General features: G+C 31.9%; 4 protein-coding genes and 1 long non-coding RNA gene across 7 annotated transcripts in view; 2 read left to right on the top strand and 3 right to left on the bottom strand.

The window, feature by feature from the left end:
- Positions 1–507: 507 nt before the first annotated feature.
- Positions 508–2,079, bottom strand: LOC109586151 (location of vulva defective 1-like). The gene is made up of 6 exons (XM_020002326.1): positions 1,725–2,079; positions 1,651–1,676; positions 1,044–1,242; positions 937–996; positions 818–877; positions 508–773 (listed from the first exon to the last, which is right to left on the bottom strand). Exons 1-6 carry the CDS (start codon positions 2,077–2,079, stop codon positions 508–510), a joined length of 966 nt encoding a protein of 321 aa, XP_019857885.1.
- Positions 2,080–5,469: 3,390 nt separating this feature from the next.
- LOC109586152 (uncharacterized serine-rich protein C215.13-like) overlaps positions 5,470–13,494 on the bottom strand; it is an 11,897-nt gene continuing 3,872 nt past the window's right edge. Inside the window, exons 3-6 of the mRNA XM_020002327.1 lie at positions 6,046–6,111; positions 5,930–5,989; positions 5,643–5,885; positions 5,470–5,555 (exon numbers count right to left, since the gene is read on the bottom strand). Of these exons, the coding sequence (XP_019857886.1) occupies positions 5,479–5,555; positions 5,643–5,885; positions 5,930–5,989; positions 6,046–6,111 (446 nt within the window). The 3' untranslated portion in view covers positions 5,470–5,478. The remainder of the gene's footprint in view (positions 5,556–5,642; positions 5,886–5,929; positions 5,990–6,045; positions 6,112–13,494) is intronic.
- Positions 6,562–7,713, top strand: LOC109586155 (uncharacterized). Its single transcript, XR_002186850.1, has 2 exons — positions 6,562–7,086; positions 7,137–7,713. It is a non-coding gene; the product is annotated as an uncharacterized LOC109586155 (long non-coding RNA).
- LOC109586153 (uncharacterized) lies at positions 8,917–10,740 on the top strand. 3 transcript variants are annotated; one of them, XR_002186847.1, is made up of 8 exons: positions 8,917–9,016; positions 9,074–9,391; positions 9,546–9,809; positions 9,863–9,929; positions 9,987–10,152; positions 10,205–10,273; positions 10,326–10,500; positions 10,554–10,740. XR_002186847.1 is itself a non-coding variant. In XM_020002329.1 (6 exons), exons 2-6 carry the CDS (start codon positions 9,777–9,779, stop codon positions 10,448–10,450), a joined length of 450 nt encoding a protein of 149 aa, XP_019857888.1. In that variant the 5' UTR covers positions 9,079–9,391; positions 9,546–9,776; the 3' UTR covers positions 10,451–10,497. The 3 variants fall into 3 exon arrangements, 1 of the variants encoding a protein (XP_019857888.1); XR_002186846.1 differs by lacking the exon at positions 8,917–9,016 and having other exon boundaries at positions 9,083–9,391; positions 9,863–9,919; positions 10,554–10,712; XM_020002329.1 differs by lacking the exons at positions 8,917–9,016; positions 10,554–10,740 and having other exon boundaries at positions 9,079–9,391; positions 9,863–9,919; positions 10,326–10,497.
- Positions 10,702–13,237, bottom strand: LOC105314402 (endoplasmic reticulum metallopeptidase 1-like). The gene is made up of 5 exons (XM_020002328.1): positions 12,957–13,237; positions 11,790–11,903; positions 11,631–11,743; positions 11,388–11,566; positions 10,702–11,039 (listed from the first exon to the last, which is right to left on the bottom strand). Exons 2-5 carry the CDS (start codon positions 11,897–11,899, stop codon positions 10,878–10,880), a joined length of 564 nt encoding a protein of 187 aa, XP_019857887.1. The 5' UTR covers positions 11,900–11,903; positions 12,957–13,237; the 3' UTR covers positions 10,702–10,877.

The raw sequence follows: 13,494 nt of genomic DNA, 5'->3' as shown, positions 1-13,494 counted from the left end.
CTCTCAATACCAGCAGTAGCCATTAGTATAAAAGGAATGAGAACTGAGCAGTNTATGCTAGAATAAACAATAAAATGTTTACTCAGGACATTGACTTCCAATAATTATGTTGCTGTTGTTCTTTTTTGCTATTACACATATAAACATTAAAAGTAAATGTGTATACACAAAATAGCTGATGTAAGTACACAGCTTTAAATAGTTCATATCAAAAGAGACTATGTATACTACATCATTATTTGTCCATATGCATCATTATTATGTACATTAATTATATCTTTATTAATAACATCATAAGCAGTATTAGCCTGTAGTTCCATTGGTGTATCATATATTGGTACTCCAGTAGTAGTAGTTGGTTTAACAATGACCTCATCATATGTAGGAGTAACTGCTGTATCAGCTCTACTGTAGGTTTGATAATACACGAATACATAAATATAGATGTAAACTTGCTTTTTAGATATTTTATATTTTTTTCCTGCATGCATAGCAAAATAGCAATAATTAAAAGTGATCATAGTAATCAAACTTACTTCTTTGTTTCTTGATTGCCAGTATCACTAACACCAATATAATAATAATAATAATTATTATAACAAACACTGTTCCAATAGCTCCAGATATAATAGGAACAGCATTAGAACCAGCAGCAGTAGTTGATACAGTTGATGATGAAACTGGTACACTCATACTAGTAGTACCAGTTGATGTACTAGTAGCTGAAATAAAGGAAGATGATGATTGTTCATGAATTGTTGAAGACACTGTAACTGTTACTGCCATAATTAATTAATAGAATAAAGCTAGCACTTACTTGAAGTAGATAATATAACTGTAACTGATGTACTGGTACTAATATCAGTAGTTAATGTAACTAATAATAGTATACAATATAATGTATGTATTAATGAATAATGAATTAACTGTACAGACCTGATGATGGAACATTAGTAATTGAACTAGTGGTCACTGTAGGAGTAACAGTTACACTGACTATTAATGACAACAATTGATGGGTTCTTAAAATCAACTGTTAATACCATTAACAGTAGTTGATGGTCCATATCCAATAATATTAACAGAAATGATAGTAACAGTGTAGTTTGTATCAGTAAGAGGTAGTCCAGTGATAGTAATATTAGTATTAGTTGTATTATTAGTGTATATAATACTGTTTGATGTATTGTATACACTAATAATGTAATACTGAATAGGAGGAACTGGTAGAGTAAAATAATCCTAAATAATTTATTATCAATATAATAATCTTAACATACTTCAGTGTTATTCCACCATATTGTAATAGTATCAGTTGATATCTGATCCCAACTAATATTAACAACTTGAGCTGGTACTATAAGAAATACAATGAGTGTGTGTGTGTGTATAGTACTTACCATTCCATATATACTGTATTAATGATGAAGGAGGTCCTTCTCTTCCAATAGTATCAATAGGAATAATAATAAATGAATAATTAGTACCAATAATGAGATCATTAATTGTTATATTAGGATTGTCAGTAGTCCTGGATTCATTATGAGTATTGTTACTATTAATAGTAACAGTGTAGTGGTCTATACATTGATCTGATGGTGGGTTCCAAGTAATTAATAATGTATCATTAGTGATAGGAGCAACAGTTACATTAGTAATTTGTGTTGTTGGTTGACCTGTAAAAATGATATAATGTATTGTACACTGTACATACGTACACATACCTGCTATATTAATTGTTAATGTATGATAATTCATTGCATCAGCTGAACAACCAATAGTAGTTGTATTCAATTCTACCGGAACTGACGGATTAGTAGCAGTACTAACTAGTACATGCACATTAGTTGTATTATCATAACTGGTAATATTTAATGTGAAATCATCAAGTGAAGGAATTGCTACACCATAGGCTAAAATTGCAGGATCTTGCTGTTGATTATTTCTTCTCCATACTGCTACTCCATTTTCACCTTCCACTACTGTTACACAAGTGAACACCAGTCTATCTCCAGGACACACAGGTCCACTAGGACTGCTCTGATTGAATGATAGTGACATCATATTAGCTTCTCCCATAACTAGATAATCAGTGATAATGATCAATTTTAGCTAGTTTGACTTACCAGATACAATGCTCACACATGATCCAGTCAATACAAGAAGATACCAGTTGATACCAGTAGCAGTAGCCATGCATTAGTAAGAGGGTTTATACTATAAACTGTTTCTGTTGTTTACATTCACTGCCACACCATAACTTGATTCATTGATATGTATGTGAATAAACTGCAATGAGCCATAGATGAATGAACATACAAAAAGGAATTATTATGCATACTAGTTGTACAATTTATACTGCATCCGTATACAGTATGTAGTATAATCGTTATATACTGTATTATATTAGCTCTGCCTATTGCTATTGTTTATGATAAGCAGCTGCTTGTGTACTCTCTTGTCTTCTCCAGTTGTTGCTATTATTCTATTTCATTAGTTATTCTATTGTATGTCCATTAGTTATTGTTGTTGATGTTCAGTTCAGTACACATTCATTACATTATGATAAACAATGGATTGTTTATTGAGACTAATTGACAATAGCATTCATAACTGAGTGAACATGTTTATTAAAATAAAAAGAGAGTTGAAGTTTCACTAAAAATATTAATAACAATAATAATGAAACTAGAATTAAGTAACAACAAATACAAAAAGTTATTAATTAATAATACTAAAATTAAAAATAACAGCTAAAGCGTTTACACATATCACTAGTGGTGAGTAGACAACATGATGAAACTTCCTGATGCATATGCATATTCTTATGTTGTTTAGAAAATTTGAGTCAATTTAAAATTGAATTTTTTACAAACTTTTAAAGTTGCTCAAGAATTGGGCCAATGTTGTGCAGGGTCTCAGGCCAAATTTTGCAAAGAGTTCTCTATTTCCTGATACATATACATGTACTTATGTTGTGTATAAATGTACAATACACAAACACAAGCTATACACTCACTCACTTTGTCTCTTTCCCTCTACTTGTATTGTTATCATTACTATTGTTCCATTGGATTATTAATTATTACAAACAAAGTTTAATAGAATTAAATGACAGCTTAAACAGTTACACACTAACAGTTTCAAATTTTGGTGTTTTTTAAATCGCCATAACTTGAAAAATTGACGTCAGAGTCAGCTCAAACTTGCCACAGAGCATAAGGACATCAATAGATCTATAATTATTTATGATCAAACTTAACACCAATTATCAATGGCATAGTGCCAAGTCATAATCCTCACACTTCAAAGCCCACAGTGTGATTGGTGTCAAGTCCTGACACTACAGGATCCTTACTCCAGGATGAGTGTATTGCTTCATCTGTTGCTCCTTGTTCCTTCAGTTGGTTAGTAGTACTATTAACGTCATTGTATGATGAATTAATATTGTCTATTCCACTTCACAGCTAGCGTTAGTTTATCACTTGCAAGTGGTGAGGTATGTGAAGGAGCTGATGCTATACAATGATACTAGTAATTATTGATGTAATGAGTCCAGTTAATAGACCAGTGATAGGTACTGCAATAGCAACTGAATGTGTGTGTATAATAGATACATTAGATATGTACATACAGTAACTAACCACTAATGGATTCTACATCTGGTGATTTTACAACTGGTACCGTAACACATGGAGTGTAATCTATCAATGCATTATATACAATGTAATTTGTAACAATTATTTTACTTCTCTCACTGATTACAGATTGTATTGTGACTATAGTCACTGATTGTGTAGTAGTGCACTGACCTTTATTATTTTTTAATTGATTGTGTATAAGATAATTATTCCACTTACTTTCCATAAAAGTAGTGACTGTCAGAAACATAGTTGATGGTGTAATTGTGATGATTAGTAGCACTATATTTGAATTATAATGAATATTAAATTTTGAAACTAGCATATACCATTAACAGTAGTTGATGGTCCTTGTCCAATAATATTAACAGGAATGATACTAACAGTGTAGTATTCATTAATAGGAGATAGTCCAGTAATAGTAATATTAGTATTAGTTGTATTATGAAGTGAAATTGCAATTATAATGTAATACTGTACTGAAGGATAGCATATTGAAGCATCCTATTGTAGTTATTGATAAATATAATAATAATGATATCTTGACATAAACATACTTCATTGTTATTCCACCATATTGTAATACTATCAGTTGATATCTGATCCCAACTAATATTAACAACTTGAGCTGGTACTATAAGAAATACAATGAGTGTGTGTGTGTGTATAGTACTTACCATTCCATATATACTGTATTAATGATGAAGGAGATCCTTCTCTTCCAATAGTATCAATAGGAATAATAATAAATGAATAATTAGTACCGATAATAAGGGAAGGAATGGTAGCTGGGGATGTATTAACAGTATGGTTCTCAGTAAATGTTTCATTACTGATGATTGTGATATTATAATGATTGATACATTGCTGTGTATCTGTCCAATTAATAATTAATGCACTATTATTAATTGGTTTAACTGTTATATTAGTAACAGGTAAAACTGGTGGTCCTGTATAATAGTTAATAATAAATACACACTATATATGACTAACCTGCTACATTAATGGTTAGATAGATAAAACTATTAACTTCCAATACACCTGAACAACCAATCCTAGTTCCATTTAATGATGTGTTCACTGATGCAATTGTAGCACGACTAGTTACCATATTACCACTAACAGCAGTAACAGTGAAAAAGAAAACACCACTTATACCAATGTCAGAAACTTTTAATAACTGGGTTATGGTTTCATCACCTTCAGGTTTCCAAAATACAGTACCAGTATCAGTTGCACATTCCAGTTCTACTTTATCACCAATACAAGGTACAACTCCAGCAACAGGATCTGCTTGATGAAAGTGTACTACAGCTATTATTAGTATGTGCATAACAGCTACTCTGTAGGTAGCATTATAAAAAGCAACTTACCAGATACAAGATTCAAAGTGCATCCAGTCAATACAAGACACCAGTAGATACCAGCAGCAGCAGCCATTAGTAACAGGAACGAGAACTGAACTGTTTATACTATTAGATTATATAAACAATAAACTGTTTACTCATGCAGGACAATAATATTATTGACTTCCAATAATTATGTCGCTGCTGTTCTTCTTTGCTTTACACGCATAAACAACAAATGCAATGTGTGCATGTATGCACAAAACTCATGTATGCAATCAAAACTACACAGCTTTAAATTGTTAAAATAAAACTACATCATTATTTGTCCGTATGCATCATTATTATGTACATTAATTATATCTTTATTAATAACATCATAAGCAGTATTAGCCTGTAGTTCCATTGGTGTATCATATATTGGTACTCCAGTAGTAGTAGTTGGTTTAACAATGATCTCATCATATGTAGGAGTAGCTACTGCATCAGTACTACTGTAGGTTTGATAATTCATGAACACATACAATATAGATGTGAACTTGCTCTTTAGATATTTTATATTTTTTTCCTGTATACATGTAGCAAAATAGCAATAATAAACAATAATTATAGCAAAATAGCAATAATTGAAAATGATTATAGTAATCGTACTTACTTCTTTGTTTCTTGATTGCCAGTATCACTATTACCAATATAATAATAATTATTATTATTATAACAAATACTGTTCCAATAGCTCCTGATATAATAGGAACAGCATTAGAACCACCAGCAGTAATTGATACAGTTGTTGTTGATGAAACTGGCGTACTAATAATAGTAGTACCAGTTGGTATACTAGTAGCTGAAATGAAAGATGATGTTTGTTCATAATTTGTTGAAGCTACAGATACTATAGCTATTGTTATAATATTAATGGTATAAAGCTATATTATCACTTACTTGAAGCAGATGGTATGTATTTTACTGAGTTACTGGTACTAATATCAGCAGTTATTGTAACTAATAATGTACAATATAATGTATTAATAAATAATGTACTGACTATATATACAGACCTGATGATGGAGCATTAGTAACTGAACTAGTACTGGTCATTGTAGGACTTATACTGGTTACACTGACTATTAATATTAACATCAATAATGTGTGCTGTATAATATAACTATACCATTAACAGTAGCTGATGGTCCATATCCAATAATATTAATAGGAATGATAGTAACAGTGTAGTTTGTATCAGTAAGAGGTAGTCCAGTGATAGTAATATTAGTATCATTAGTATTATGAGTGTATATAATACTGTTTGATGTATTGTATACACTAATAATGTAATACTGAATAGGAGGAACTGGTATGTCCTATTGTATAAATTATTATGCTTATGTTATATGTTATATTAACATACCTGAGTGTTATTCCACCATATTGTAATACTATCATTTGATATCTGATCCCAACTAATATTAACAACTTGAGCTGGTACTATAAGAAATACAATGAGTGTGTGTGTGTGTATAGTACTTACCATTCCATATATACTGTATTAATGATGAAGGAGGTCCTCCTCTTCCAATAGTATCAATAGGAATAATAATAAATGAATAATTAGTACCAATAATAAGATCATTAACAGTAAATGATGTAGTATCATTCACAGACTCCTGTTCAAAGTCTGTCCCATTACTGTATACTGTGATATTGTGCTGGTATATACTGCAATTGTAATCCTGTGTGTTCAATGACCAACTGATTGTCAGTGCACTGTTGTTAACAGGACTAAAAGTGATATTAACAACTGACACTGATACTGGTGGACCTATTCATATAGTATTATTAGCTATAATTTTAAAATAAAATTAGCAATTACCTGTCATTTTGATAGTAAATGTAACGAAACTATTACTTACAATTTGATTCGAACAACTAGCCATAGTTCCATTCATTGATACATTTACTGATGGTATTGTACCAGTACTTGTCACTGTAGTACCAATAATATCAGTAACATTTAGTATAAGGACACGATTAATAATTACAGCAGATACAGCATTTTGCAGTTTTCTTATAGTATCTAGCATCATAGCTCTATATTGCCAGTAAGTATTTCCAGTATATGTTGTACAAGTCAGTACTAGTTCATCACCAGGACATAGTGGAGTATAAGATGGAGAGGTTTGAACCAACTCTGTTGCAGATGATAATAGAATAAGATCAACCAATACAAGACACCAGTAGATACCAGTGGTAGCCATTAGTAAGAGGAATGAGAACTGAACAGTTTATACTATTAGAATGTAAACTGCTTATGTCGTTATTCTACACTCATTGCCACACCTTAACTTGATATACATAACATTCATTGATAGTATGTATTATATATGAATGAGAAGACATGGAGTAAGTGCTGGTATTATGAGACAGTTTGTTAAGTGTCTCATAACTACTCTAAGCAATAGATAAAAATAAACATAATGAATAAACATAACAATGTATGATATTAACAACATCATGAGCACATCTTGGTACAGTTCTCTCTGTTTATGTTTGAGTGTGTCTGTTATTGTTACTGCATGTAATTATCTATTGTTATTGTTTTATGATAGGCTGCTCTTCCCCAGTCTCTCCTGTTCTTCCTGTTATTGTTGTTGATGTTCAGTTCAGTACACATTCATTACATTATGATAAACAATGGATTGTTTATTGAGACTAATTGACAATAACAAGGAAAGTAGAAATAAGAGTTATTGACAACGAAATACAAAAATTTAACTTTTTATAAATTTTCCTGATACATATACATGTTCTTAAAGTTTGAGCTGACTCCATAAATTTTTTATAAATTTTTAAAGTTGCTCAAAAATTGGGCCAAAGTCCATTTACAATTATTATCAACGCTGTAGCATTACTAAGTAGGATCATACAAACACATATATTTTGGATTTTTATTGGTAGTTATTCAGAATCCTACTTGCCCTTGTTTCCATTACTTTTTACGAACTTTTTCTACTCAATCTTGTTTTTTTTAAATTTTTTATGTTTAGTACAAGGTCTTGGGCCAAATTTTACCCAAAATGAAAAGGAGAGAATTCTTCATTTTTATAATTTTTTCTAATACACATATACATGTTTTTATGTTGTATATAAATGTACAATACACGCACACAGGTGCTATACATTCACTCACATTGTCTCCTTTCCTTCTATTAATTATTAATGTTATCGTCATTCTATTATATTCTATTGTAAACAAGTTAATACAATGAAATGACAGTTTAAACCAGTTACACACTAACACATTAATAATCATAAATAATACTATATACATAATGTCATTGTGTAGTTTATGCAACACTTTTCTTAAGTAACCTGTAATACAATAGAAATAAACTGTTGATGTACATGATACACTAAAACTGAGCTCAACATCATTCATGTATACATATACACTATTAGTCCATATGTATAATGTATTTCATTGTTTTACTAAAATTCCTAATTTTTGGTGATTGGCAGGTTTTAATTTGTCAAATCTGTAGCCATACGCTGTAATGTGGCAGGACTAATGGCCATATTTACCAAGATTTCTAAACCTCATAAAAATACAATTAGATCTAAGTATAGATCTATGCTGTAATTGCTGTTTTCAATACTTCATGTACATATGCAGCATAAGGACATCAATATGTATCATTAAAATTTGGGGTGATTTTGGAGCCATTTTTTGAAAAAAACCAAGGCTTTAGCCTTGGGTATTTTCAAAATTTTGGTGTTTTTTTAAAATGGCCATAACTTGAAAAATTAAAGTCGGAATCACCTCAAACTTACTACACAGCGTAAGGACATCAATAAATCTGTGATTATTTATAATCAAACTTAACACCAATTATCAATGGCATAGTGCCAAGTCATAATCCTCACACTTCAAAGCCCACAGTGTGATTGCATGGTGTCAAATCCTGACACTACAGGCTCCTTACTCCAGGATGAGTGCATTGCTTCATCTGTTGCTCCTGGTTCCTTCAGTTGGTTAGTACTATTAGCCTTATTATATGATGAATTAATATTGTCTACTCCACTTTACAGCTAGTGTTAGTTTATCACTGACAAGTGGTGAGGTTTGTGAGGGAGCTGTTGCTACTTGGACCTGTATTGTCAGGGTATCTCATGATGGGGTGAGGCTAGGATGGCGTAACAATGGAAATACTTTATACCCACAACTTCACGCTGTATCTTCACTGGGGTCTGGCAGCCCATTTTATGCCACACTCATCTCTAGTGATAGTAGAATCATCATATCTTCAGCAACTGCTACAGTAACCAATATTGTAAGAGGATCATTACTGGAGTGTTCTGATAGTGACTTTATGTCTCCTAGCACAAATGTTACCTTGATTTTTAAAGGTATATTAGTATAACAGTTGTAAAATGTATGCAAAAAAGTGTACATATAAATCACACATGAGTCAAAATGATGTCACATTTTATAAATAATGCACAATCCAACATTATTTATAAAAATAATGTTGTGTCATAATATTCAACACTTTCCTTTCAGGTCCAGTAGCTGCTAATCTTAGCTCACCTGTGTTTTTTGGTGATGGTATCAGGGTCTCTTGGAGTGGAGCCACTTGTGCAGGATCATACAAACTTTCTATTTATCTCTCAGTTTATGAAGTTGATGTAAAGAATGTAACTGGAACAACACATTATGACTTTATTCCAGTGACTTCTGGTGAGTATAGCTTTGGATTAACCAGTGTCAATCATTTGGGAAAGGACATTGGTAATGCTACATAATGTACATCCATTTCTTGGAAAGGTATGCAGCAAGAATATGATCAGTATATAATTGTTAAAGTTTATTTTGTTTAGAGCCCAAAATATCTGTTGATACAAATATTAACAACAATTGCCAACTTTACAATTAGGGTAAAATAAAGTATACCCAACACTTGCTTTATGAGGTTTTATTGAGTTTGATTTAATTTTCAATTAGAACAATGATGATGAACGACCTCCAGTTACTAACTGTAGCATTACTTTTGATGATGTCTTGAAATCATGTGTCATGAGTAATATTATTATCTTTAACATAACATCAGGAGCTAAGCACTCTTACAATATTACTGTTACTAATGCTGCTGGTACAGTTAATATGAATGGTAATAAGCTAACAGGCTCATATTTAGAGTAAATATTAACTTTCTTTAATAGAGTTGAGTAACCAAGTGAAGAATACAACAACACAAGTCAATACAACAATGGAACTCAGTGCCTCTATAGGTAATGAATGATAACATCAATTTAATAATTGTCACTGAGAAATTGGTCACAGATCCCCTTGCAATTGCTGCTTCACCCACTGTTCTTGGAGTATTAATAATAATTGTCTATTTGTTGGATATTGCTGAGGATATGTTGGAAGAGACAATGGTGCTGTCCCAGGATTTGGAGGAGTAGCTTTTGGTTGCTTTTCTTTTGCTATGATTGTTGTACTTATAATGCTGGAGGTATCAACTACAACATGTTTTAATAACTTTGATATCAGTTATCTTTTATATAGTAAAAGGAAAGGCCACTGCTATAAATGCAGGTTTAAATAATCCAACTGTTGGAGGGGAAAAGGGACCTCATACAACTCTTTAACTTTGTGTAACTTTAAGTCAAAAACTTTGCTGATACCACTTCTGTAGTTATCTAAATTCACAAGGTTATTTTACAAAAATGTATTGATAAAGCTTATACTCAACAGAAGTTGTTTCACCGTCTAAATTCTAATACTTCAATAATACAAAAATACAAATAATATAGGAATCACTATAAGCAGAGAGTATATCAGTATATTATCAGTGTATTAACAGTATATTAACAGTATATTAACAGTATATCAGAATGTCATATTGTCCATTATTGAAGTCCAGCTAATAGTAGAGACCCATGATGGTAATAATGATAATAACTGCTGTAACTCATCACTGGTTGATGAAGGAGGGTTGATATACACTGATATTAGGGACACTTCCAGCACTGGACTCACATCAATATCACCCTAACAAGAGAAACAATAATAATTAATAATAATGAAAAATTGGTAAACTGTATAACTGGTATTTTGTAGGAGGTAAAATCGGGCAAATTCATAATTTTTGGTGATTGGCAGGTTTTAATTTGTCAAATTTATAGCCATAGACTGCACTGAATATGGCAGACAAATGGCTATCAAAACAACAAATTTATCAAAATTTCCGAAATTCCCATTAAGTAAATGGTGTTTATCTATCATTAACTATTATTGTATCAACACTGCCTGTACATATACATCAGTTGATTCAGTTATAAGAGTTGATTGTTGATACTCCATTAGTTGCTACACACACTTTACTGTTTCTCTTATTACCTTCACTTCAATCCACAGTTTAGTCTCTCCCCCTCCATTCCCTCTAGTGTACATAATGTAATAACAACCTAACCCCTCATCACCATAAGGAGTCACTGGAGGAATGAATGACTCAAGAGACCAGGAGAGAAGAGAATAACCTGGTAATGGCTGTAGGTGTAGCCTAGCATTAGGGGGAACTGGGGGAGAGGGAGAGGGAGAGAGATTAGGTACAAGGTTCAATAAGTTTAATAATGTTCTTACAGTGTCCAATAAAGGTGTAGTTTCTTGAATTTGATGAGGTTTTCTTGACACTTTCAAGAACCAGTTTAGAGGAGGCACCAGGAGGAGGCCCTGCTGGAAGGAACCAATTCCTCCTAATTAATAATAATAATAATAATAATTAATGAAGGGTGTGGTTACTTTAGCATGTGAGATATCGGAAAGTATGACGGCATTCCACAGTAAACTCCCTTGCACTGAACTTCTGTGGCTTCTCTTAGTTTAGGAACATAATCCAACAATGGAACCATTTCCCTGTAATAAATAATAATTTAATTAATTAATTTTGCTATTTTCTTAAGATGGTCATAACTTGAAAAATTGAAGTCGGAATCAGCTCAAACTTGCTACACAGCATAAGTATATCAATATGTATCAGAAAATGTAATAAAAATTTGGGGTGATTTCGGAGCCATTTTTTGGAAAAAACCATGGGCTATAGCCTTGGGTATTTTTCAGTTTTTGCCGTTTTCTTTAAATGGCTGTAACTTGAAAAATTGAAGTCGGAATCAGCTCAAACTTGCTACACAGCATAAGGGCATCAATATGTATCAGAAAATGTAATAAAAATTTGGGGTGATTTCGGAGCCATTTTTTGGAAAAAACCATGGGCTATAGCCTTGGGTATTTTTTAGCTTTTAGCCGTTTTCTTTAATGGTCGTAACTTGAAAAACTGAAGTCGAAATCAGCTCAAACTTGCTACACAGCATAAGGGCATCAATATGTATCAGAAAATGTAATAAAAATTTGAAGTGATTTCGGAGCCATTTTTTGGAAAAAACCATGGACTATAGTCTTGGGTATTTTTAAGTTTTTTGCCGTTTTCTTAAAATGGCTGTAACTTGAAAAATTGAAGTCGGAATCAGCTCAAACTTGCTACACAGCATAAGGACATTAATATGTATCAGAAAATGTAATAAAAATTGGGGGTGATTTCGGAGCCATTTTTTGGAAAAAATTATGGGCTATAGTCTTGGGTATTTTTCAGTTTTTTGCCGTTTTCTTTAAAATGGCCGTAATTAAAAAAATTGAAGTTGGATTCAGCTCAAACTTGCTACACAGCATAAGGACATCAATATGTATCAGAAAATGTAATAAAAATTTGGGGTGATTTTGGAGCCATTTTTTGGAAAAAACCATGGGCTATAGCCTTGGCTATTTTTCAGTTTTTGCCGTTTTCTTAAAATGGCTGTAACTTGAAAAATTGAAGTCGGAATCAGCTCAAACTTGCTACACAGCATAAGGACATTAATATGTATCAGAAAATGTAATAAAAATTGGGGGCTGGTTCCAGACCCATATACTAACCTATAGTCAAAGGTATGTATGTATATTCCAGAGAATGAAGCCCCAGGTTCTTCATGATTATTAATGTGACTGTGCTGGAGGTAGAACCTCTTTGGTCTGACCGGCTCCACTCCGGAATAAGGGAACAATAAACCAGCAGCTGCTAAGAGGAGGGACAAGAGCCAAAATGAGGAGAGGAATAGGAAGAGATAACGCAAGAACTGCTTAGTTGAATGATAGACTATGGGAGGAATCTAAAGCAATATCAATGGAGGAAAAAGAGAGTTAAAAATAGATAATGATAATAATAGTGACAATAATTATTAATAATTAGTATATCAAAAATGATAAAACTATGGAGTTAAAACATAGATCTAAATATTTGTTGCTCAAAGTGACTGCTAATTTTGCAAATAAAACCTTCTCTTCTAATAAGACATGGCAATCTAAGCTACCAATTTGGGCTCATATTGTTCTTGCCATTCTGTTTATTTGTAATGCCAAATAGAACTCATTATTAATAATTATATGTCCATAAGCAGTGTTAGTGTGTGTATTA

This window comes from Amphimedon queenslandica, unplaced genomic scaffold (genome assembly GCF_000090795.2).
Source record: "Amphimedon queenslandica unplaced genomic scaffold, v1.1 AMPQUscaffold_12933, whole genome shotgun sequence".
NCBI classification, from domain to species: domain Eukaryota; kingdom Metazoa; phylum Porifera; class Demospongiae; order Haplosclerida; family Niphatidae; genus Amphimedon; species Amphimedon queenslandica.
This window is presented reverse-complemented; position numbering and strand designations above follow the sequence as displayed.